The sequence below is a fragment of the Ctenopharyngodon idella genome, chromosome 10 (assembly GCF_019924925.1).
Source record: "Ctenopharyngodon idella isolate HZGC_01 chromosome 10, HZGC01, whole genome shotgun sequence".
NCBI lineage: Eukaryota > Metazoa > Chordata > Actinopteri > Cypriniformes > Xenocyprididae > Ctenopharyngodon > Ctenopharyngodon idella.
The window spans coordinates 13,374,797-13,401,225 of record NC_067229.1 but is presented as its reverse complement, the minus strand read 5'-3'; the positions used below and the strand labels follow the sequence as shown (position 1 = coordinate 13,401,225).

At 37.0% G+C, this 26,429-nt stretch overlaps 5 protein-coding genes across 7 annotated transcripts; 3 read left to right on the top strand and 2 right to left on the bottom strand.

The window, feature by feature from the left end:
* Positions 1-2,380: 2,380 nt before the first annotated feature.
* On the bottom strand, positions 2,381-7,795 carry rtca (RNA 3'-terminal phosphate cyclase). The gene is made up of 11 exons (XM_051910721.1): positions 7,382-7,795; positions 7,135-7,235; positions 6,367-6,510; positions 5,858-5,981; positions 5,702-5,760; positions 5,474-5,615; positions 4,589-4,710; positions 4,443-4,501; positions 4,112-4,206; positions 3,921-4,025; positions 2,381-3,321 (listed from the first exon to the last, which is right to left on the bottom strand). Exons 1-11 carry the CDS (start codon positions 7,424-7,426, stop codon positions 3,223-3,225), a joined length of 1,095 nt encoding a protein of 364 aa, XP_051766681.1. The 5' UTR covers positions 7,427-7,795; the 3' UTR covers positions 2,381-3,222.
* A 499-nt stretch (positions 7,796-8,294) lies between these two features.
* dbt (dihydrolipoamide branched chain transacylase E2) lies at positions 8,295-15,899 on the top strand. Its single transcript, XM_051908767.1, has 11 exons — positions 8,295-8,417; positions 9,372-9,492; positions 9,577-9,652; positions 9,734-9,915; positions 9,990-10,117; positions 12,391-12,649; positions 12,731-12,897; positions 12,976-13,053; positions 13,130-13,321; positions 13,441-13,512; positions 14,889-15,899. The coding sequence occupies exons 1-11, from the start codon at positions 8,367-8,369 to the stop codon at positions 15,054-15,056; spliced, it is 1,494 nt and encodes a 497-aa protein (XP_051764727.1). The 5' UTR covers positions 8,295-8,366; the 3' UTR covers positions 15,057-15,899.
* Positions 15,900-15,999: 100 nt separating this feature from the next.
* Positions 16,000-18,048, top strand: LOC127520545 (dynein light chain Tctex-type 5-A). Its single transcript, XM_051908773.1, has 2 exons — positions 16,000-16,163; positions 16,928-18,048. Exons 1-2 carry the CDS (start codon positions 16,134-16,136, stop codon positions 17,447-17,449), a joined length of 552 nt encoding a protein of 183 aa, XP_051764733.1. The 5' UTR covers positions 16,000-16,133; the 3' UTR covers positions 17,450-18,048.
* Positions 18,049-18,511: 463 nt separating this feature from the next.
* lrrc39 (leucine rich repeat containing 39) lies at positions 18,512-22,153 on the top strand. Of its 3 annotated transcripts, none has more exons than XM_051908772.1 (9): positions 18,512-18,723; positions 18,852-19,068; positions 19,590-19,695; positions 20,485-20,641; positions 20,731-20,867; positions 20,956-21,101; positions 21,188-21,340; positions 21,570-21,712; positions 21,854-22,153. In XM_051908772.1, exons 2-9 carry the CDS (start codon positions 18,941-18,943, stop codon positions 21,922-21,924), a joined length of 1,041 nt encoding a protein of 346 aa, XP_051764732.1. In that variant the 5' UTR covers positions 18,512-18,723; positions 18,852-18,940; the 3' UTR covers positions 21,925-22,153. The 3 variants fall into 3 exon arrangements, with proteins under 3 accessions (XP_051764732.1, XP_051764731.1, XP_051764730.1); XM_051908771.1 differs by having other exon boundaries at positions 18,513-18,723; positions 18,899-19,068; XM_051908770.1 differs by having other exon boundaries at positions 18,513-18,723; positions 18,844-19,068.
* trmt13 (tRNA methyltransferase 13 homolog) lies at positions 21,733-26,374 on the bottom strand. Its single transcript, XM_051908768.1, has 11 exons — positions 26,078-26,374; positions 25,890-25,939; positions 25,247-25,313; positions 25,070-25,129; positions 24,915-24,984; positions 24,635-24,741; positions 23,327-23,494; positions 23,148-23,220; positions 22,958-23,032; positions 22,468-22,873; positions 21,733-22,390 (listed from the first exon to the last, which is right to left on the bottom strand). The coding sequence occupies exons 1-11, from the start codon at positions 26,258-26,260 to the stop codon at positions 22,186-22,188; spliced, it is 1,464 nt and encodes a 487-aa protein (XP_051764728.1). The 5' UTR covers positions 26,261-26,374; the 3' UTR covers positions 21,733-22,185.
* Positions 26,375-26,429: the final 55 nt, after the last annotated feature.

Genomic DNA, 26,429 nt, shown 5'->3' with positions numbered 1-26,429 from the left:
TTAAGGTTCTTAAGAGCACAGTGGCCTCCATAATCCTTAAATGGAAGATGTTTGGGATGACCAGAACCCTTCCTAGAGCTGGCCGTCCGGCCAAACTGAGCTATCGGGGGAGAAGAGCCTTGGTGAGAGAGGTAAAGAAGAACCCAAAGATCACTGTGGCTGAGCTTCAGAGATGCAGTCGGGAGATGGGAGAAAGTTGTAGAAAGTCAACCATCACTGCAGCCCTCCACCAGTCCTGGCTTTATGGCAGAGTGGCCCGACGGAAGCCTCTCCTCAGTGCAAGACACATGAAAGCCCGCATGGAGGACTCCAAGATGGTGAGAAATAAGATTCTCTGGTCTGACGAGACCAAGATAGAACTTTTTGGCCTTAATTCTAAGTGGTATGTGTGGAGAAAACCAGGCACTGCTCATCACCTGTCCAATACAGTCCCAACAGTGAAGCATGGTGGTGGCAGCATCATGCTGTGGGGGTGTTTTTCAGCTGCAGGGACAGGACGACTGGTTGCAATCGAGGGAAAGATGAATGCAGCCAAGTACAGGGATATCCTGGACGAAAACCTTCTCCGGAGTGCTCAGGACCTCAGACTGGGCCGAAGGTTTACCTTCCAACAAGACAATGACCCTAAGCACACAGCTAAAATAACGAAGGAATGGCTTCACAACAACTCTGTGACTGTTCTTGAATGGCCCAGCCAGAGCCCTGACTCAAACCCAATTGAGCATCTCTGGAGAGACCTAAAAATGGCTGTCCACCAACGTTTACCATCCAACCTGACAGAACTGGAGAGGATCTGCAAGGAGGAATGGCAGAGGATCCCCAAATCCAGGTGTGAAAAACTTGTTGCATCTTTCCCAAAAAGACTCATGGCTGTATTAGATCAAAAGGGTGCTTCTACTAAATACTGAGCAAAGGGTCTGAATACTTAGGACCATGTGATATTTCAGTTTTTCTTTTTTAATAAATCTGCAAAAATGTTGTCAACAATTCTGTGTTTTTCTGTCATTATGGGGTGCTGTGTGTACATTAATGAGGAAAAAAAATGAACTTAAATGATTTTAGCAAATGGCTGCAATATAACAAAGAGTAAAAAATTTAAGGGGGTCTGAATACTTTCTGTACCCACTGTATGTATATTATATATATATATATATATATATATATGCTATATTCATTTTACATTTGTATGTTTTAATTACTTAATAGCTTTTTATCAACTCACAAACCCCCTGCAGTTCCATCACACAGTCTGGGAACCCTGATGTAATATAATATTTAATGTACTTCATGTTGTTGATTACAAACAATGGAATATATTTTCTTTTTCTTTGTATTTTTATATTAATAGGGTACAAGATTATTCTAGATATAAGCAAGGTCAAAAGTAATCTAAAAGTAATCAAAAAGTAGTCAGATTATTTTACCTTAATTGTGTACTCTAATGGATTACGTCACAAACTACAATTTTTGTTTACAATTTGTAAGTAATGTACTTTTTGTATATTACTATATTATAAATTAAGTTTTTAATAAGTTTGTTTGATCATCCAGACCATATGCAAAGATTTTCCTTATAGCAATTTTTGTCAGTAGCTTCATTTTATTAGTAATTATTAATTTTACCTTTTTTTTTTTTAATCAATTAAACCATCCAAACTTTAAAATTAATATCAAAATCTCAATTAAAAAAAATGAACATTTAAAAAAAAAATATATATATATCAAGTTTTAAAATTCATTAATTTGTTTGATCCTCCAAGCCCATATGCAACGATTTTCTTTTCTGCTTTGCCAGTGTTTAATTACTCCCCACAGCAACAGATGCACTGGACAGCCAATGATCAGACTGACAACCCACTGAATGCGGTTCAGAAGCCACACCCACCGCCCCCCACAGGGAGGCTTCTCGTTTTAACAATGTAGCCGTGCCCTTTCCAGACCCAAGGGCTCTATGCATATTCACGCATCATCACATGGCTTCCCCTATTCTCTTCTGCTCCCCCTATTGTCCTGGCATCTGCCGGCAGTAATTGTTCCGGCCTGGAGCACAAAAGAGCCGAGGGAAGAGACTCCAGTTGGACCGGCAACAACTAACACTTGTAGGTTGTCTCTAGGGTGAGCTAAATGTGAAGATTTGCCCTATAAGCCGACAAGTGCTTTCACTTAGATAAGTTGTTCAGTAGCCCTTTATATGTACCATATAAACAGCTTTAAATGCCCCAAGTGCTCTTTAAGACTGCGAAAGGTAGCCAATGCCTGAATTACATTAAAACAGTGCACTTTTAAAAGAGCAAATACACTTAATAAATAGATTAAATATGGGTAAATGAATGTTTTTTTTTTTTTTTTTTTTTAAAAACCACACAATCAAAATAGAATATTGTGTCTATCAAACATTTTATTGTATTTTTCTCCTCAAAAAAAAAAAAAAAAACCCCAAAAAAAAAAACCCCCAAAAGTTATTTAATGCAAATAACAAAAAAACATGGTCACCTAAAGTAGCCAAAAAAAGCAAAAATAAATGCATAAAAAAAAAAAATTCTGAAATTCCATCTTATAAATAACAAACCAAGAATGAAACATTTTCAGAATCAAAATTAAAGCAATAAAGTCTAATAACTTCAATGAAAATATAATAAGATGGCAATGGAATTTCGAAAATTTGTTTTTTTACCAACACAATGACTTAAATAACAAATACAAAAAAAAACAAAACAAAAAAAAAAAAAACAAAGCAGCTACATGGAACCAAAAACTTGGATGGAAAACTTTTCCTCCACGTACACACAGTGCACTAAATTTACCAGTGACATACATGTATTTTCTACGTCCATGCAAATTGGTTAGGCTATAGTTATCGTTAACAGCAGACCGCAGTATTGAAAGGGTTTAATGAAACTTTAAGGCTTGTGTTAGCGTGCGAAAAACAAATTTGACTGATGCGACAGGATTGGGCGAATATTGCGAAGGTGACATTTCATTACAGTGTAAGGCAATACCCTGAGTAACAACAAAAGTTTTGGAGGGGGACACAACAGTCGTAAGGGACAAATATGGACTGACGTGGTGGTCAGCGCAAGAAAGCTAATCGTTAATCGTGAAGAACGTAAAGATAATGATGTTATCTTTGCGTCATCCAGTCGGTTACAGTAGTAGTGTGTTTCTGCTACAAGTCCTCCTTATCTTGGCTGGGGACAAGCCAAGGATGACGGATCTGTGCGTTTACAAGCTAGGATTGGTTGCACCCACTCCCTGGCACTCGATTATGTAGGTGTCGTTGTTGCCATGCTCATCCTCTGCTTTGCGTATAACAAATTTCGCCTGTAAAAGAAAGAAAGTTGTAATTGACTGTAATAATTGTAGTCCACTAGTTGTTTTTTTTTTAAACAAATGTGCCTATATGGGCTTCCACACCAGAGGAACATTTTCAAAGTTCCTATAACTATTGGTGGAAGTACCTGCTTTTTGGCTGTTTGGCATACTGCAGGAACTGGGAATGATTTTAGCTATAGGAACGCCTTTTGTGGGGAATAAATTAGCTCCTACTTCAGAGTAGGGTCTAACACAGCACAGTAGGAACTACAAGTGACGCAAGTGTACATTGATTGGTCAAACGCATGCCATATGAAACGCCGGCAACCGCCACATTTAAAAAGCCGTGTAAACATCCATGAACATGGAAAACAGCAATAGATGGACGGACCTCGAAGCCTAGGCACTACTCAACTGGTCACAGTGTCCTCTAGTTGTTGAATGCTGCACTTAAATGAAGTCGCTGTCGGCCGGCTTACGCCACTTTAGCTACCGCTGGTGCAAATGCAACCAGGAAAATGGCCGTAGGGGATGATTTCTTTTTTGGGGGACCGTCCTGTTGGCTGGTGCGAAAGCCCCTTGTGGTGTGCGTTCATGTCTGAACTTACATTCGTGAGCTGCTCAGCGACGTGGATTGCCGTTTGCGTGTGGAGTGTTACTGGTCCCGTTCGCATTCTGGATGTGCCATTCGCCAAGGCCATGAAAATAATAAGCTGTAAAAAGATACATATAATTACTCTCCAGACGAGCATGTATTTGTTATGTCGCTCTGAAACAGTCGAGTGTTTGTGTGTCTGACCTGGTCTTGCAAGAACTCGTCCACGCAACCATTATGTCTGATGTTCCTTAGCAACATTTCTGCAGCCTCAATGCCAACTTTGTCAGCATACACACCTGGGGACAAACAGAGGGAATATGAACAACACAATCAAATTTTCAATTCATATTATCAAGTTTAAGAATGTATCATCCAATTAACGGTACAGGAACATATTGGAACATATTGTCTTGTCCAAACTAAAACTCAAAGCAGAAATGAACAAGCTTTCCTTTGTGACGTATCGCCCTCTAGTGCCAAAACTACAATACTGAACTAATTCTTCAGGACTGGGCAGCCAGACAACCCTTACCTTTTTTGCCAAGAGATGACCCTGCAAATATGCAGCCGGTGGATGATTCTGCAATTATTCTGCCAGGAGACAGAAAATATACAGACATTAGTCAAACGAAACCCCAAAACAATTGCGGAGGGTCGTCTGAGATCTGATGTACTCACATGATCCCATTGCCGTTTCCACAGGCCTTGTCTTTCTCTTGCAGAGACTGAATGTTGATATACAGGTCTTTAATTTCTTTCCTGATAGTGCGAACTGCTGCTGTGGACATGTCCTTCGCCAACTGAACATTAAGAACAATCAAAGTTCATTGTGAAGTTAAGAGCAGTTGGAAAATAAATAGTTTCATAAACACCAATGTCACTTTTTCCAAACAATGCTGATTAAAAAGGTAAAAAACAAAGCATGTTGTGGTTTACATACTTTTTTCAAGGTCCCTTATGAACTTAATCCTAGATTAGTGAGATAATTTACATTTCTTTTGATAATAAGTAAACAAAACAAAAAAAGCATGTTTTGTTGTTGTTACGTTTTTTTTTTTGTCCTCCAAATGCAAGTTATAAAAAAAAAAAAAAACTTAAAGTTCAGCAAAAAAATTAAAAAATAAAATAAATAAATAAATAAAAAATAAAAAATAAAAAAAACCCATTGTGGTTAAAGAGCTTTTTCCAATGCTAGTTACAAAAAAAAAAAAAAAAAAAAAAAAAAAAAAAAATCTATGTTGTGTTTTTTTCCAATGCTAGTTACATCGTTAAATAATGCATATGTAGCGAAAAACAAACAAACAAAGCGAAGCGTGTTGTGGTTAAAAAGTTACGAAAAAAAGAATCGCAAATAAAGTGGCAAAACAATTCAAATCTAAGTAAAAAAAATAAGTTATGGCTTCAATGTTATGTAGTTAAGCCATCTTTTTTTTTTTTTTTTTTTTTTTTTTTTTAAATGTGGTGGTTGATATTTTTCCCATGTTCAATCAGCGTGAAAATAAAAAATAAAAAATAGAGTAGTTAAGCTAACCGAAAAAAAAAAATAGTTAATCTTGTTAATACCTTGAAGGGCAGTACTCCAGCTACAAAGGCCCTTCCATAGATCTTGGTGATGTTTCCTCTTTCTGTCATGTTGATGGGACTCAGTTCCTTCACAGGGTTCACCTTGAGCACCACCTCACCACCTCCCTTAGGATAGTATCCTCTGTTTTCAAAGAAAAATAGTTTGAATGTGTTTCAACTTTAACAATTACAATCATATCAAACTAAACCAAAGTTACGCCCAAATACCTCATTCTTAAATCGCAGTCAAACTGAACTCCGAATCTCTCCACAATTGGTTTGAAGACCTAGGAGAGATTGGAACATTATTGTGATGAAGTGAACAGAATTAGAAGGACGTCCAGTCCGGTCCTGCCCATTGTGCAAATATACATCTACACGTACCTTCATTGTGTAGTCGATCTGAGGTGCCATCTCAGCATTGGTTCCACCCTTCAGGCACAGCTCGGACGGACCCTGAGCAAACACGGCACACGGTAGGGATATCTGCATCAGCAGTCCCACGCTTCTACATGACAGACAACAAAAGTAGACTTAAGACCCGTTCACACCAAGAGCGATAACTACATGAGCATTCACACCAATGCATGATATTGTTCTGTTTATTATAAGCACATGCTGAGTTTGTGTCTTTAAAAGCTTGAGCTCTTTAAAAGCAGGATGGAATCTGATTGGCTGTCAATGTTTTTATCATTTTATCGTATCAGCTGGAAAAAATCATTGTGAAAGTGATTCTAAGCGTATTTTTCGTTATCGTCCTTGGTGTAAACAGCCTTTAGGGCCAAAAATGCTTTATCATGGTGTCACAAATTTGTGTAATTTCATGGTCGAGGGGACATGAGGCATTTAAAGATGTCATGAATTTACAGTAAAAGACTAAAAACATTCCTTACCCGGCCGTCTGAGTGTCGGCGATGTGATTCCCACCCTTAATTTTCCCAGGAGTGAGCGTAATTTCTGAGGACCCCACTGTGGCTCCCTCCAGATTGCCGTTGCACAAGTCTCTCACCAGTTCGAGACCTGACAGATGCTGAGGCCTGGTGACGTTGAACAGGGAGGGGGGATGTAGGGATAACAATTGAAGAGAAAACTAAGTGCGTGCAGTTCGAAATCTAGTCATTTCGACCAAAATAATCAGAATTGCTCCATTTATCAACAGAAAATTAGACCTCACATTTTGAGATTAAATAACTTTTTATAAGCTGCATCTTCATATTCATATTTACAAACAGCCAAAACATTTACACAACAAAGAAAAAGAAGGGTTATTAAAGAGCCCTGGTAAGAATCCAGACCTTTTAAAGGGATAAATGTGAAGGATTACATGGAAAGTAGCCATGTGCTTCTGTGCCAACTAACAAAGGGCCCCATTAAAAATTCATGTTAAAAGTATTTAACAGCATTTTTGTGGGATAAACAACGGTATAAAACAACTTTACTTAATGAACAGTCACATATCTATATAGTTGACTTCAAACGGAAAGTGTAAATTAAGTAACTGGACTTCAACAACCAACTTTGCTTTGTTTCATGATTCACTGTTGAAAGGAAAGGGGGGGAGCATAGTGAGCATGTTAAACACATAAAAAACAACGATTTAAATTTACATAAAGCCACATAGAAATAAATATATAATGTGTTTAAAACAAAATTTTTAGTACCTCAAACCTGGTGTGCTTCTACCCGCTCGAATTTTATTTATTTTGATTGACGCCCCTTGGATGCAACTCAGCGCCGCAGACACCCTTAAAATCTGTCCCCCCTTTAAAGAGAAACATTGAAAATTTGTTTTTTTAAATAATAAGCGACAACTACTACATTTAGTTCTTGCGATGCCATTTTAACTTATTAAATGTTGAAACTTTAATGGGAGATATTAAACAAAAAGACTCGAAAATGAATACTCACCCCTTCCATTACACTTCCGTCCATTTCGAACGTAGTTGCGGCCATTTTCGAAAAAACCGAAAAATTGTTACGATGTATCAAAGTGCGCGTGATAAGCGACGCGCGTACGGGAATAAACAAGAGACTGAACGCGACTTTCACACTGTATGAAGTTAATATAAACCGGCAAATGAACACAAACAATGCCGCGATAAACGCGAACTTCTCAACAAAAGCTGTGGAACAAGAGAACAGTCCTTCAGGACTGAAACAAGAAATAAACTTAACGCGCAGTTGAGTTGATTTAAATAAATAAAGAATGACTCGACTTGCCCACAAATTAGAATTCAGCCAATTTCCTGGCAATACAATCACACTCTGGCAACTAGTCTTGCCAGTCACACTGCTATGGTGGACGAGCTTTGGGCATGCGCAGATGAGCGATGTCCGATTCGTGGATGAATCGTTCTATTGAATGTGAACATTTCAGTGAATTGTATGAATCGGTTCACTACACCGCTCGGTTCATTCAAACATGACTTAGCGGTTTTCGAGTGAACTAATTGACTCATTGAACTGAGAACCGTCTCTTTGGAAAATGTCCGATTCGTAACGAACAACCGAGAACTGATGGATGAGCCGATAGTCATTTTGTCATCAAAATGCTTTGGAAAACCCCTGATTTAACTGACACATTTTAGAGGTATCATAATATGTATGTTTCATTTAAACAGATATGAAAAAATATATTTTAATATGCAGAATTAAAACTGCTTAGTATATTTTGTGGGTCATCTGAAATAAAATAAACTTTTAGTACATGGCACGGAATCTTTCTTTCTTTCTTTCTTTCTTTCTTTCTTTTAATTGTTCTATTCAAAGTTTTTCTTTTTATTATAAATATTCTCTGAAATATTTGCCCTTGGCCAAAAAGCTCTCTGATTGGGCAGTGGAGCGGGGCGTGAGTGTGACGCCATTTCCGATTACACCAAATCGGTGGGGAAACATGGCAGCCGTCATCACTGTGCGGGCTCCATTCGCTTTTATGAGACGCCTGGTATGTTTTTACCTTTCATCTTTCACGCATCTTCCAATTGCAATGACTTTTAAAATCAACAGATGATATTTAGATGCTGTTTAGGTGTAAATCAGCGTCTGTAAGCGAGAACAAAACTAAAGGGTCCGAACTAGCAGCCTGCAGCTATTAACAGCTGAAGCAGAAGAACTGGACATGCATGTGTGTGGATAGTTACCAATCTGTAAATGTTTACATTTAATTAAATGTAAACATGAAGCATTTATTCATAAATAGTATTTTTTAATATGTATTAAATTATATGTGTAGAGTGTGTATGATTATATACACACTACTGGTCAAAAGTTTGGAATAAATCAGATATTTAAAAAAAAAATTTTTTTTTGTGAAAGAAGTCTCTTATTAATATATTTATTGTCTCTTTATAATATGTCTAATATTATAATATATTATTAATATGTATTAAATAATTTAAGTAATAAATTAATAATTATATACATACACACTCACACTACTGGTCAAAAGTTTGAAATAAATCAGAGATTTTTTAATACTTTTGAAAAAAGTTTTACTCACCAAGGCTACATTTATTTAATCAAAAATCACAGGTATACATTTTAAAATATATTCCAATAGAAAACAGTTATTTGAAATTGTAATAATATTTTACAATTTTGCTGTTTTTACTGTATTTTTGATCAAATAAATGCAGCATTGGTGAGCAGAAGAGGCAATTTGGAATTTGATTATTGTAATGGGTCACATGCAGCCTTTTCATGAGATAATCACAGAAAAAATATAATAATAATAATTTTAAGCAGTGGGTTTAAACATTTAGGCTTTCTGGTTTTTATTTATTTATTTTATTATTCTTTTCCTTTTTAGCATGGCATAATTTAGGTCATGCAGCACCACTGAGTTTAAATGTCACAAACACTGAAAAACTGACTGTTTTTGTTCTGTCGTGTATTTCAGGTCTCTTCACGCCTGCACAAGCACTGCTGCTCGAAGGTCCAGGCAGCTTGCCTTGTATACCAACCCCACTCATATTCCCTCATTGCTGGACAACAGCATCGGTTCTTTCGCACTAGCTATGGTGAGTTTTAACGTTTGTAATGAACTTCTCTGGCTTCCGAATTAGTAAAATATATTCATAATCACTTTATGCTGCTTATTGCAGTTGCAGCGAGGCCAATTTTGTCGTTCAAGCTCTCGGATATTGGGGAGGGAATTATGGAGGTCACTGTTAAAGAATGGTAAGTTTTATTTGTTTTTTGTTTTTTGAACATACAAATATCTACCAGAAGAGGTCGCTATTATCCATCTGTCATCATCAGGTATGTAAAAGAGGGTGACAAAGTCTCTCAGTTCGACAGCATCTGTGAAGTCCAGAGTGACAAAGCGTCCGTCACGATCACCAGCCGTTATGATGGAATAATTCGAAAACTCTACTATGATGTCGATTCCATTGCCCTTGTAGGCAAACCTCTCGTTGACATTGAAACAGACGCTGGTCAGGGTAAGTGTTGACGGTATTTTATAAGTGCATGACTTTTAGTATTGAGTTATTGAGCTTTTCATCTGCGTTTGCAGTGGAAGGTCCTCAGGAGGATGTGGTGGAGACGCCAGCCATGTCCCAAGAGGAACACACACACCAGGAGATCAAAGGTCACAAGACTCAGGCCACCCCTGCCGTCAGACGTTTAGCCATGGAGAATAATGTACGTTTTGGATTTCTCTTGCACCTAAACCACAGCTGTAGAGTGTGTGTGTATATATAAATATATATATATATATGTATATGTATATAATATATATATATATTATAATTTATATAGCTTTTATCTTTATATGTAGTTTTTATCTTTAAATATTCATTATTATCTTAATCATAATTTTAGTATATGGAATTAATAAGTTTTAGTAATTTTGTTATGTGCTTTTAAGCTTGTAGCTTATTTATTTTAGTCAAGGCAACATTTTATTCATTGTTTATTCAAGTTTTTTAAAGTTTAAAACTGTGTGTGTGTGTGTATATATATATATATCATAATCTGGATTCAAACACCCACGTGATCACGATAACGATTTGCCTGTGTCTATTAAACCTTTGACAAAATCACACCAGATCATTCAAATCTGTTCATGCTGTCCCTGAATCAGAGAAAGCAGTTGTCATGTATAGGTATGAAAACGCTTTACAAACAGTCTTTTCAACATCACAGTTTGGTTATTTCTGTTACAAATATTAATGTTATCACAGAAGTACTTGGATAAAAGTTTATAGTTCAGAATCAGGTATAAACACTGATGTCTACGGTAGCGATCAAAATAGAGCAAATCACCTTTTGAAAGTAACTTGGTGCTTCAAATAACGACTGTATCATTACATCGTTACGCCACTAGGTGGCAAAAAGTGACTGTTAAAAAAAATGTATTTGTCATTGAATTGTTCATTCAAGAGATTTGTTCAAAAATGCGGATTCTTCCAGTAATGAAACAAGTGAAGTCTTTATGAGTGAGTCATTGAATCATTCATTCAAAGCAATTTTGTAAAATGATTAATTAAAATAAAAAATAAATAAATTTAAACAGACTCCAACAATGAAATAAATTACATGTTATTTTGTTTAGTTGTCTGTTCAGAATCGTGATCTCTATTTGAAACAAAACAAAACAAAAAATGTGATTCTCAATTTATCCAGAATCGTGCAGGGGTGCGTTTTCCGTACAACGACATAACTCGCTGCTTCACTACCATAGTACGACGCGTTGAAGAAATCAACGAGCTAGTCACGAATGTTTCCCGAAACCATATTGTCATAAACCTGTCGTTCAGCCACGTTGGTGAATGTCACGCAGGTGGTGAGTAATAACTTCTTTAAATTAATCCATTTGAGATCGAATTAATCATAGATTTTTTTGCTATAATTTACGGACATGGCATCTGAGGACTAATTCTCATTTTTCTCAGTGCTTTATTTCCAGATTCAATCATAGGCTCGTTCTTAAGTATCAGAGCACGTACGCACATGCGCACTCTTCAAAAATGGTGCTTTAAATCTCTTGACAAGCTAAAATATGTAAATGACATTTGTATGTATTCAATATAAAAGATATACATTGTACTTAATGTCAGCTTGCTTATTTTGCTCAAGATAATGATTTATTAAGTCCACATGTCTATAATAAACTAAGCTTCTAACCACAGCTTGAGAGCTGTCGTTCCAACCACACAAGTTTGCGATGCAGTTTGCGAATATTCATTTGAACTATGGTTTCGGGAAACACCAAATCATTGAACAATGTTAGTAACGACGGAACTTGCGATGTTAGTTGGCTAACGATGCTTTTAGGAAACGCACCCCAGCTCTATAGTTAAGGGAAGGAGGAGGTGGTTCAACGTAACATTAATGACAAAAATAAACATACAACATCATGAAGGATATATGCTGCATATAAACCTAATTAACAACAAAATCATAAATGTCCCATGCTTGGTCCTCTCTCGTCACATATATATATATATATTAATAAATTATAAATTATATTTAATATAAAACAGTAAATGCATTTAATGCATTATGTATTTAAGTAAATAAATCAAACTCTGAGGTATAAAAGTCCTGCCCTAGATTATTTGTCACTGAATAATCAATTTTACCTGAAGATTTATGGAGTGATTTAAACTATATTTGCAATTAGGATGTTAGCAGTAAGTCATGGGTACATGCAGAAATCAAACACAGCATGGCGTCAGCATCGGTGGGGGGTTGACTTTAGCCTTTGTCATCAAGGGTCATAAACTCTTGCACAGGATGGGAAGTTGCTAGGCAGTGCAGTAACCCAATAAATCAAGGTCATGAGATGTAGCTAGAAAAATGGCTAGCCTGTCAGCGTCACATAGTTGGAGAAATTAGTGTTGTTGCTATGGCCACAAATAGGGGGTTTCTCTGTAGCAAAATAAAGGATTTCTGTCTCAAAATCCTCACAGATCAAACTAAGCGAAGTCGTCGGCACTGGAAAAGATGGGCGCATTCTCAAAGAAGACATTCTGAACTTCATAGCCAGACAGACGGGGGCCATCTTACCCCCAGCACCCTTCCAGGAGATTTGTCCTCCCCCTCCTGCGTCTGTAGCACCTTCAACTCCAGCTGTTAAACCCAGGGAGAAGACGACTCCACCTAGTATACCTACTCCTGTGATCCCTAAACCTGTATTTACAGGCAAAGACCGTACTGAACCCATAAAAGGTTTGTTTGCTTGCCTGTTTTGATTCGTAAATTAAAACATTTGCTGAAATATTTAACATTTTTTTTTTTTTTTTTACGAAGGCTTTCAGAAGGCGATGGTTAAGACAATGTCAGCAGCCCTAAAAATCCCTCACTTCGGTTACAAAGACGAAGTGGATCTGAGCCAGTTGGTCCGGTTGCGCTCCGAGCTGAAAGGCCTGGCTGAATCACGAGGAGTGAAGCTTAGCTACATGCCGTTCTTCATTAAGGTATGAAAGCGATTTTTGTGAGGAAAAACAACCTCCAATCAAACCTGGTGTTGATATCGGTATTTTCGTCATCAACAGGCAGCGTCTCTCGGTCTCCTCCATTTTCCCATTCTTAACTCGTCTTTGGATGAAAACTGCACAAATATTACCTATAAGGTAATGATTCCATCTAAATAATGACATTTTGGATTAAATTGAGGTAGATCATTGACCACTGGTCTTTCTCCTCCAGGCTGCTCATAACATCGGACTGGCGATGGACACTAATCAAGGTCTTTTGGTACCCAACGTGAAGAACGTACAGATGCTCAGTGTCTTCGAAATCGCAGTGGAGCTCAACCGCCTGCAGACATTGGGAACATCGGGACAGTTGGGGACTGTTGACCTCACGGGGGGAACGTTCACGCTCTCAAACATTGGATCTGTAAGTTGAGGGTTGAGGAAGACCGTGGCTTGCTTCTTTATTCAGTGCTAATTACATAGCTACACATGGAAATGACATAAACATTAACTTTGATGTTGATTTCCGTTGCTTCCTGACAGATTGGAGGAACCTACACAAAGCCAGTCATATTACCACCAGAGGTTGCTATTGGTGCTCTTGGGAAGATCCAGGTGTGTAAAGTTTCATGCTAAAATTCCAATTTACATACAATTCAGCCTATGTAGTTTGCGAGATTAGGATTAGTGCATATCAACGCATAATACTTTGGAAAACTTTGCGAAGTATCCATTGTTAGCAATAACGATACAATAAAAAATTTACGATAATGTAGTATGTTCCAATACTGGCATATTAATCTGCTACATCCTTAAGTATGCACTTTTCATACTAGCATTATAATGTCTTTTTGTGCTTTGTTGACATTTGAAAAATTGGGATTTGTCATTGGATTCATTTGAAATTGTTTTGTAACAGAACTTTATTATTATTATTTCGTATTATACACTGTCTACTATGGAAGCTTGTTTCCACCTCACAGTAAAAAAAATTGATGATAATTGTGACTTTTTATATCTTTTTCTCGCAATTGCGAGTTTACATCTTTTTTTCTTTTCTTTTTTTCCCTCAGAATTGCGAGATATAAACTCGCAATTGCAACTTATACCCCCGGTTTCACAGACAAGGCTTAAGCTAGTCCTAGACTAAAATGCATGTTTGAGCTGTTATAACTGAATGCAACTTGCACTGACTTGTCTTAAAATATGTCAGCGTCATTGTTTTGTCTCAAGATGCACACCAGTAATCTTTTTTCTAAGGCAAGTTTATAAAAGATACTTAAACGTCCTAATTGAACTAAGGCCTAATCATGGCTTAATCGAAGCCCCTGTCTGTGAAACCAGGTCAGTATTGTGAGATATAAACTCAAAATTGCGAGTTATCTCACAATTTTGACTTCTTTTCTCACAATTGTGAGATATAAAATCGCAATTGCAAGTGATAAAGTCCAATTTTGAGGAAAAAAACTAATTTAGGAATTACCTAAATTACCTTGGCTCCTTATGTAGGCGACACAAGCAGATGTTGCCGTGTAGATATGCATAATTTTTGGCCAATGGCTGTGGCAGAATCACATGTATGCTTGGCCAATCCCATAATGCATTGCAACATGGTCAGTTTAAAAAATCCAAAATGGCCAACAAAGCCAATATGACAATTTTATTCACTCAGTATAGAAAAAGCTTAATAAAAGTAGTTCAACCTAGTTGATTTTACACAATATATATGTGTATGTATTTTACTGTCTACTACAGTATTGCGCAGTTAGCTTAGCAACATGCTAACGTTAAACTAAGTTGAAATCAATTGTAAACAGTGCAACTTGTATTACCTGCAATATGACTTGTAGTTGCTGCCTATATAGAGCGTTCCAGATCAATCACTTATGAGGTTCTAGTTCAATATGCAGCTTTAGTAGGCAGAAGACACCAAGACTAGGTTTTAGAACAGAGCCCGATTTTAAAATGACATGTTCTTTTTGCATTCACAGGTGCTGCCCCGGTTCAACCACAAGGGCGAGGTAGTGAAAGCACACATCATGAACGTGAGCTGGTCCGCTGACCACCGAATCATCGACGGAGCCACCATGTGTCGTTTCTCCAACCTATGGAGATCATACCTGGAAAACCCCGCCTCCATGGTCCTGGATCTAAAATAGAAAGCACACTTTCTCCAAGCACATCTAGGCATGTGACTCCATATCCCGACACTAAAGATTTTTCGTTACTGGGCACTGAGCTGTTTGAGCCATTGGTCTCCATCATGACTGTTGCACATAAAGAACATTTCAGCAGTGTCATGAAGCTAATAGCTAACTGTTGTTTTGTTGTTGTGATTCTCTCCTCTTGTTGCCTTACAGACAAAAGATGTTACATCTACCAGAACGTATTGTGAATTGTTGAATGTTAGAGAATATGAATTTAATGTAGCAATATGAAAACGTACCCATGACCTTTTTTTGTAAATGAACTTTCTACATACTGTAAAGTCTCCAATGGTGTTGCACAAGGGTTTTTAAAAATCAGCGATGAGCATTAGTGATATTTGTTAGTGGGTAACATCTTTAAAAAAATAATAATCTCATGAAAATGTAACCAAAATCAAATGAAAAAGAAATTATATTTCTAGAATTATTATTGTGTAATTTTAAAATATTACTATTCCTAAAAATGGACTTTTCTTTATGCAAAATATAATTTCTTTTTTCTTTTCTTTTTTGGAATAAATTATGACTAGGACATGTTCTTGGTTCATGTTTTTTCAGTGCTGCTTTTCTTTCCAGTCATTGTTTTTAAAGGACAATGAAAGTATATGTGATTCAAACTATAATCAAACTAACTGTGGGGAATCTGTACTGACACGTCCTCTCATCTTCTCTGGTGTGACTATTCTTGTTGGAGCATAATGTTCTGCCACTCATGAATAATGGGAGATCCTTAAGAGATTGTTGTGTAAGTGTGAATTTCGAAGGAAAATGTTAATAAATTATACATTTGAGAAACTTTGCAGACTGTAGATTTAAATGATAATACAGTTTATACCCAGTTATTATTCCATCTCATACATAGTGAACTCCAGGAGCTGGAATGAGCACAGCTGGTAAATCTTGTAGGATTTATGATCCTTAGACAAGTCAAACAGTGTATCAGTAGGAGGCGGAGCCTGTGTCTCATTCTCTGTTCAGTTTAAAACCCAACGCCTCCATCCCTTCAGCACAAACTAAAAAGAGTTTTAGATGAGCATCTGTTACAGAAACAACATGCAGGTAAGATGTATACATATCTGAAAGATTTTCTTAGATGTCTTAAATATTAGTTTAATGTAACCAGATTAATTGTATTCTAGGTTTACTATGATAAATGTAACTTAAAATTAGTTTGGTGCAAATTAATTAATAGTCTGCAAACCTTGATTTAATCGGAATTAGTTGATTTTAAACAATAAATCAAGTAGATACATTAGAAGACAGCATTAGCAAAATGAGACCATAAATATTGGCAGAATTAGTATAAACTGGTCTTTAAAATCAATTAAACTAAAAAAAACTTATTTATTCTGTAATATGCATGTTTGGGTTTTTATAAGGAAAATAATACTATTATTCAGCAACGATGCATTAAATTATTTAAAAGTGGAAGTAAAGACATTTATAATGTTAGAAAGTTTGTTTTTTTTTTTTTTTTTTTTTACAAAATAAACGTGTCACAGTTTCAAAATGAATAATAATAAGAAATGTTTCTTGAGCAGCAAATCATCATATTAGAATGATTTCTGAAAGATCATGTGACACTGAAGACTGGAGTAATGATGCTGAAAATTCAGCTTTGCCGTCACATGGATAAATTACACTTTAAAATATATTCAAATATAAAAACGGCTAATTTAAATTGTAATAAAATTTAGTATTTTCGATCAAATAAATACATAAATAAAAAGCATATAAGTTGATTTTTAATAAATATATACTGTATATTGTGTGCCTTTTCATATGACAAATGAAAATAACAACATTTTTATATATTACACAAGAAAGAGGAGAAACAGTGGAAGGGACTCCAGGAGAAAAGCAAAAGCACCCTCAGAAGGAAAACATCTAAGGAAAACCCTCAGTCATCACTGATCCCCATCCAGAGGAGACGCAGCTCAACCTGGACGATGAAGAAGGAACCGAGAGACCAAAAGTTACCATCAGACAGAGACGAGCAGCTCATCCACTACCAGACCATCCCAGAAAGACGCTTCTCCACTGACCGAGCACGTGAAATAATCAAACGCATTGTTGATGAAAGACTTGAGACTGTGGAGTACAGCGGCACATGCGCGGTCATCTCCAAGGAACTGTCTGACTGCATTAAAACGGCTGTAAAGAAGCTGCTGTATGAGCGATATAAGCTGGTCTGTTTTGTGGCCATCGGGCAGCTGAAGGACTCGGTGGTGAACTGCTCCAGCAGAGCCGTCTGGAGTCCCACTGCAGACACATTCACTGAATATATCTATAAAAACAGATCCCTATTTGCGGTTTGCCTCTTGTTTGCAGTGTATAAAGAGTAGGCTTGCGTAATTGGTCAAATGTCACTTAAGTACAATTTTATATATGTTTATATTAGTGCTGTCAAATCGATTAATCGCATCTATATTTACAAACTTTTATGTTAGATGTGATTAATCGCGATTAATCGATTTGTGCTGAATTTTCAGCATCATTACTCCAGTCTTCAGTGTCACATGACCCTTCAAAAATCATTCTGATAGGCCTATGCTGATTCGGTGCTCAAGAAACACTTATTATCAATGTCGAAAACAGTGCTGCTTAATATTTTTGTGGAAACCATAATACATTTGTTTCAGGATTCTTTGAAAGTTCAAAAGAACATTTATTTGGAATAGAAATGTTTTTTAATTATAAATGCTTTTACGGTCACTTTCATCAATTTAATACATCCGGGTTGAATAAAAGTATTATTATTTTTTTAAAACAAAAATCTTACTGACCCCAAATGTACATATTACAGATCAGATGAGTTTTTACTCATTAATTTCACTGATTTTAGTAATGTCAAATTATTGTTCATTTAAAATAATAATAATAAAAATTTTTTATTATTTCTGCCAATATTTATTGTCTTATATTGCTAATACTATCTGCCATTGTATCTACTAATATGTTGAATATATTAAAAAATAATGTATAAACATACAGTAGCTATTGGTTTGCCATTGGTTTTTTTATACTTTCTCTGCTATTAAAAATAGTATAGAAAAGGTGCAATTTGTTGTCAAATTCTTGCAAAACAGTGTGTTTGACTGAACTGAAAATGAATCTGAAAAAAAAAACCACACAAAAAAAAAAACAGGATGAATATTTCATATTTATGGTGAGCTGGATAATATATTCTGGAACATAAAACAATTCAGCTATAACATTAAAAACGCTCTAATAGAGCGGTGACCAGAATTTTCAAATATAGACCTAAGAGCGATACTTTAATCAGGTTAATGTTGCTCTATTCTGGTACGGTAAAGTATGTGAAAGCGGACAGCTGCTCTTGTGCCAACTTTAACATGTGACCACACTATTCCCAGTGTTGTCTCTGGTTAAATATAGACACTGGCCGGAGTTACGCTTCAAGAGGGAAGACCAATGACAAACACTGAGGGATAATTACTTCAAAGTCAATTCTTTCAACACAGATCACACTTATTGGAATTGTCAGAGGAATTATACTATTGGTGCAGCATTGGTGACTAAAATTCTGCATATCAAATGGGCGCTAACTTGGTACAAACATGGTATCTAGGAAGGACAATATGACCCAATGAGAGTGGTAAGCTAATGCATACTACACCTTTACTTTCTCACAGTTGCTTTTATGTCAGTCACAGCTTATGATATCCACAGTACTAATTCAAATGTGTCCTATCATATCAAACCCTAATGTTTATAGTTTTGCAGTGCATACACTTTTCCTGGCCGGTAAAATGGCTTATCTGCTGCCCTAGCACAATGTGCGTGTGAGGTGATATTTGGGGCTCTGTATTATCATGACGGGGGTCACGGTGTGCTGTGGGACAGTAAACTCCATCAAGGCTCTGTGGGAAACCAGGATAAAGAAAAGCAAAGATGAACTGAAGAAGGAGAGCGAGCAGAGAGACAGGAAAGCAGTGGGTAGGTACGTGCACTACTGTCAGGTATCCCATGGGAATCATAATGGTTCTTAATTAGTGGGTGGGTCATGACCTAAAAAAGGGTTGCAGGTCTCTAAATGCAAATAATAACCATAAAATCATGAATAACAAAGTACTTTAAATCATCAAAGGTCAAGTGTCTAACTGAACCCCATGATTCACTTGTTACTTGGTAGAAGCTACTCAGTGCCAAGACAGATGGCAAGTTGGCAACATGGAAAGGTGCATGACAGGACCTCATCCTCAAACACCAGAAGTTAAACTATGCAATGTAAAAAAAAGAATGTAAAAAAAAAAAAAAAAAAGACCATACATTAAATGTGATTTTCGGGTTTGGTACTGTGTTGGGTCGATGTCGACACTTGATGTCCAATGTAAAATCTTGGTCCTGAAGCAAAAAGTTGAGAACTACTTCACAGACTGTGCTTTTGTCTATCCCAAAACTGTCATCCCCATTAAATTAGTATTTAGAATGTTTTTTAAAAGTTCAGGATCTTTTGCGTAGGTTAACAGGTGCCTGGGAGGATCGTATCACTTTGGCCAAGCTAAAGGAAAAAGTTGTGACCGAGGAAGGACGTGTCATCCTGCGGATTGAAAAGGAGGAGTGGAAGGTAAGGCTCCTTGTGATTTGTACTTTGTGAGTTTGAGCTCACTTTCATATTAGAAGTCAGTCAGTAAACAACGCTGTTATCTAGAGAGGAATGTCCACAAAGGTCTTGTTCCAAAGGGGTGGTCAAAGGACTTGCACTCTCGGCAGGGGTGTCATATCTTGCTCCTGGAGGGCCACATTACTGCAGAGGTTACCTTCAATCTGATCCAACACACCTGCTTGGAGGTTTCAAGTAATCCTGAAGACATTAACTAGTTGGTCCAGGTGTTTAATTAAGGTTGGAGCTAAAGTCTTCAGGATTATTATCATCCAATATTTCAAGATTAAGTGTGTTATTTGGGACAGGACTTTTGGCTCCTGCTTCTGGAGGGCCAAGCCCCTGCAGAGTTTAGCTTCAACCTGCTCCAACATGCCTGCCTGGACATATCTGACAAATGACAGTGACACATCTTGTTGACGTCAGGATTCATCGATCTGCCCCAGGTTCAGAGGTCGAATGTCCGACTTCGAGTGGCTTTCCAGACATTATTTCCAAGTAGGTGGAGGGAAAAATCCAAATTCCAAGCTGTCTGGAATGCAGCATAAACTCTAAGAGGATAATGGCCCTCCAGGAGCAGGATTGGACTCCACTGACTTAGAGCAAAGATTCTGAAAGTGTTAAAACTTTTAATTGTCCAAGAACCATAAATATTTACTGATAGGCTATATCAGTCTAATGTCTTCAATGAAAAAAAAAAAAAATGGATTGAGTGTTTGGTTCTCACTTTTGGCACCTTGACCCTTTCTGCAGACTCTTCCTCCAGCCCTGGTCCAACTCTCCCAGATTCAAGAATGGCAGTTACACAGAATAGGACTTCAAAGAATCCCACGGTTCATCTCAAGCTTTGAGAGTCTCATAGTCTTGGACTTGTCTCGTAATTCAGTCACAGAGATTCCCAAAGAGATTGGTTAGTAAAAAAAATGGGTGGAACCTATACAAACTTTGATGAATTTCTTGAGTCAAAGTAACTCTCAGATATGCTCTTATAACTAACAGGCAAACTAACTCGGTTAAGAGAGCTGTTGTTGAGCTATAACAGAGTGAGCAATGTACCAGAAGAACTTGGTTGTTGTGAAAATCTGGAGAAACTGGAACTTGCAATGAATCAAGATCTGGATGAGCTGCCCACTCAGGTATTAATAACACTGATACACCGCATATTGTCTATATATCCCTATATATGCCCATCACCTGTATTTACTTTAATCTGAATTTTCTTAGCTTAGCAATCTAAAGAAGCTGTATCATTTGGACCTCTCTATGAATCAATTCACCACCATTCCAGATTGTGTGGTCAACCTTCCTTCTCTCGAGTGGCTAGACATGGGCAGCAACAGGTTGGAGAGTTTGCCAGATGATATTCACAGGTAAAATACTATTTTGTCTGTCATTGACTAATAAAATCAAGACTTTGTAAAGGATCTGATGACCTTTATGTCATTTTTTAATCTAGAATGGAGAAACTTCACACCCTGTGGCTCCCGAGAAATGAACTAGAGTACCTGCCAGACAATATCAGTCGCATGCAAAGCCTGGACACACTAGTTCTGAGCAAAAATAAACTAAGAGACATTCCTCCGCTTATGGAGGGGATGAGTAACCTCAGGTAAGCACAAGTATTTTGTTTAATTTGTAGAACGTTATTGGTGACCACTAAAAAGCTTCATGAAAGCAAAACAGTGATTCTATAGGAACGACTAACGCCCAGAACATCACACAAGTATGCAAATTCTTTGAGGACTGAGTTGAAACACATTGGCAAAGCATTCGTGTCAGCATACTTGCGTATTTTGCTAATTATTATGATTATTAAGCTTAACATGCTCATTCTGTAGGTTTGTGAATTTCCGAGACAATCCTTTGACATATGATGTGACGCTTCCTGATTTAAAAGAGGATGTAGACGAGGAAGAAAATGACAGGGAGATGTTTGGTCGCGAGTTTATGCACTACTACATCCAAGAAGCCCGGAAAAGAGGTTATGCCATACTCAATATGTATTGTGTGCAAAACTTGTAGCAGAACTTTATTATAAAACTTTACATAAATAAAACAGAACTGGAATTAAAGCCTTTAGAGCATCTTAATGACCAACCTTTGTGTTAAATGTCTATTGCAGGATCCCAAACTTTCATGTCAGTGCTAAATGTGACGGTGGACGGCGTGTCTGAGACAGCATCGTCTTTGTGACTTGCATGCTGGCTTCTGTCTGCTCATCTGCCTTTTGGCCTGATCTTCCGGTCCATCGTGTCAAGTTTTGTCCCGCCAAGTCCTGTGAAGAGCACTTCTTTCTTTTAAATGTTTTGTTGTTTGTCATTTGTTGGAGTTGCTTCTTCCTGCTAGTATGTCATAATTAATGTTTGTGGATGAACTAAAATAAATGAACTAAAATCCATAAACATTGATCAAATAAAATGAAGCATATGTGTCCTGCACTTTTGTTGGTTTGTCTTAAGAAGGTTGTTTAGATTCATCTCTATTCTGAATGGCTGTGGGAATGGCAGTTAGTAACACATTCTCCAATGACACATCTCTGCTTGTGTAGTATCTCAGACTGGTTTCAAAGCCTTTTTGCTGGAGGTAATACACTCTTCCGTGGTCAATCAGATGCTTACAAAGCCGCCCGATCTGTTCGCGATCTTCAACTGACATCAAACTGCAGGAAGAAACGTTTACAAATGAAATCGTGACCTTAACATAATACTTATTGAGAAAACTCAGCAGAAAACTCACCCGTTGAAGGTATCTGGCATAGCTTCCTCGCTCATCTCATGTTCCTCCTCTTCATCTGTTTTAAGTTCAATTGTTTTTTCTGTTATCTTGGAGCTGAATTTTCTCATCCCGCAAGTGGCCCAGCTCGACATGCGCTGAAAAGCAGCAAACTCTTCTGGTCCAAGACCTTTCTGCCTGAAGAACTCTTTTCCCACGTAGTGTCTCCAGTCACAACGGTGGTGACAGCAAAGAGCGATGGCCAGCCCTGACACTATGAGCTCTTCACCAGTTTCCCTGTCTTCAGTTGAGGGAACGGGCTTCATATCATCACCAGCACCCTCTGTCTGATTAAGTTTTACACGCTTTTTTGGAGGGTCATCATCTTTGTCAATGCAGTTGTGCTCAAATAAACACCGAAGGGCCAGATCTGTGGAGATAAGTTGACACTACATCAATCTTGCAGTACTGATACCATGATGACGTTTATGAAGTTTACTGAATTCTAGTCTACCAGTTGCTGCACCACAGAGGTGCTTCCCAACACCAATAACAGGAAGTCCTTTTTCTTTCAGGAGAGGAACTTTGCCTGAAAGGAACACGGAGGAAATATTATTTATTAGAAGATCAAATTAAAAAAAGTGAAACAATTTATATTATTAGTGTATTAACACCATAAGGACCAGTTTTAGAAGCTTACTCACGTAAATCAAGGTGCTGAATATCAACCTGAAGCCTATCAAAAGTCAAATCTGCATTTTTGTGCTTGCCATCTACCTTAAAAACACATCAAATTCAAATTTAACCTCACTTTCGAGCAGAAAGAACAATATTGTTTTTCTGTATTTGAGGAAAGGATAGCTTCATGCAAAGGATACCACACCTTAAAGCGAGTACTGGACCTTTCCACAAGTAAAAAATGGACATTTTCAGCTGCTTTAAGAGCAATGTGAATCCAATGGGACAATTTTCCCTTCCCTGCCCCAAACTCTATGTAGCATCTGTTTGGGCTGAGCAGTTCCAAACCCTCCATGTTTCCAAGAATCGAGGCCTGTGAAATCAAATATTATGAACACTGATTAAAAATAAAGACCATTTATATAGAGCAAGGATGGGCGACTTTTGTCCTGAAGGACCACTGTCTTGCAGAGTTTAGCTCCAACATCTAATCAAACACACCGGAACAAGCTAATCAACGTCTTCAGGATTACTAGGGCTGCGTTTAATGCTGCATTCATGTGCTATCGGAAATGTCCTACTTCCCACTTCTGAAGTCGTGATTACAAGCTCGTCTAGCTCATCTATTAAAGTGCTTTGTTGTCAGAAAGAACAAGAATCACGGAGGACACCAGGTCTATTCTTGCCGGTTTATTGGGAAACTTGGGTATCAAAATTATCCCCAAGCTTCCCCAGTGGTAAATACAACTTGAGAAGGTGTTCATGTCCAATTTTTAACTAGGAAATATTTATGATAATTCCAAAAGCATAAGTCCATTTTTTATGCCGTTCCCTCCATCTTGTTCACTCAGATGTATGTCATTGCTTACGTTGCATGAATGCCCACTACTGGAACCCCTAAGCCCTTGATCGCTTGGAATCCACAATGGAGCTGATTTATTATTTGCAGTTTTTTTCCTTATGAATTTGTTTTACACACTATTCTATAGGCCTGTATGTATGCTTAGGCTGTTGGAGAAAAAATAAAAAAAATTACACAAAAATTACACAATCACGAAAATGATAATACTATAAGCTAGGCTATATGTATGTATATGTGTAAAAAACAGTCAAATGTCAAAATAACTCCAATATCATACACATATATTAAGCACAATCTGCTGTGACATCACAGTCGTGTTGCACTGTGGTCTATGAGTCTGCCTGAAGTGTACATATTGAGTAGACTCAAAATCGAGGGGTCGAGGGTCTGTCCAAATATACTTCCCTCGTCCACTTGACGAAGTTGAACGCACTTCAAAATGGCAGCGGCAATTCCCCCAAGGGAAAGCGCTTAGGGAAGTTTGCAAATGTATGTCTAAAAGTGGAGTTAAGCGCAGCCTAGAAAGCTAGCGGCAGGTGAGGTTTTTATCAGGGTTGGAACAAAACGCTGCAGTACAGTGGCCCTCCAGGACTGAAGGTGCCCACCCCTGATATAGAGTATGTATAGTTTGGCAGTTCTGGAATGCTTTACCTGTTGTTTGAGGTGTTTAAAAGCAGAATCTCCATTCTTTGGATCATTTAGAGGCTCATGTAGAGCAGAATGTGAGAGTGTTTTTTCAACGAGTTTGGTATTTAGTCCTGAGGAAAACAGATTGCAATCTCTCACAATAAAATTACATTAAACCCTCCAACATCAAAGCCACCAATTTTTATTTTACCATATTTGTTCATAATGTCTTCTGGGATCTAATTAATGTGTAACAAACAGATTTAATAGTCATGTGATAAAAACCCAAATGACAGCTGCTTACCTTGTAATGCAGTTTTGAGTTTCACAATCAACTCATCCAATTCCTCTTTGGATCGATCAGCAATGGAAATCTACATTAACACATCAGTATTAAGCACATATCTTCTTTAAAGCCATTAAATATAGATATACGCAACTCATAGACAGTATGATCACCTCTTCTATGGTTTCGTCTTCACTTTCACATCCAGCATTGATGTCCTTCACATAATAAATCTAATACAAATCAAACATAGCAGTCATTAGCACAAGAACTGTGCTATGAAATTCAAGAAACAAAGAAAAATAATGTACTCTTGAGAGATAAGAGGAGGGTGAGTTATTCATACGTACAGGTTTTGGTTTTTCCTTGGAATTACATTTCTTCAGGTGTTTAGCCAAATTATCTTCAAATACAGTGCTGTTTAAAACAGGAGAGGTGGTTTTTGAATATAACATAAAAAGTTCTACATCTACCGTAAGACATGGGACAAAACTCTACCTGCTATTTAAACCTTTTAAGCAACATTACTACTATATGCATACAGAAGGATATAGAGATTAATTTTTACAATACACTCTTTTAGGTTTCATAGCCGTCATTTATGTCAACACATATATTAATGAAAACATAATATCATGTTAAAAAATTACATTATATATATATATATATATATATATATATATATATATATATATATATATATAAAATAACACTAACATTTTCTGACTGTGGTGACAAAGATGGAGCTAAAAATCAGTTTTACACCAGTCATAATTCATTCATTCACTTCTAGATTTGTCAATATTCATATTAAATATTTTACACATGATTTTAAATGATTTATTCAACTTCGATCCAGCTGTAATATTTCTTTATGCATCAATCTGAAGCTCTGGAATGATTTCTTTGATTCAGTTTGGACAGAACTACTCCACTTTCATACTTCCGACTACAGAAACCTCTCCAAACTTTTAAGAAGAGTTAAAGTCTTACTGTTTAGGGTCCAAAGGACAAGGAATTCGTTTTCTCTCACTCTCTTCGCCCTGTATGAAAAAGACATAAAAGTTTATGCAAACAGTTACTAACTTGATCAACTAGTATTAATGGGGACAGAGTAAGTAGAAGCGCGTCCATTCAGAACAGGATAACATGGACATTATAACGTATTTTCATTAACATACAGCATTTGCATGTTCCCCGCAGAAGGTTTTCCTACTTCCAACAATCATCTTGCAGTATCGTTTCTTTTTTACTACATAAAAAGCACATCGTCCAGGTAAAGGCGCTGACACGCCGTCCGCTGTGGACCCCTCCATACTAATGACGCAAATATCGTTTGCAAGACTTTTCAAAATAAGAGACATGAACGACAGAGATGATAACGTATAAAAATTTATGTTTGTAAAATGTTATTTATTATTATTAGTACTACTACTACTACTACTACTCGTAGTAAAAGTCTACTACTACTACTCGTAGTAGTAGTAGTAGTAGTAGACTTTTTTTGTACCTGTTAACTGTCGTTATCGAAAC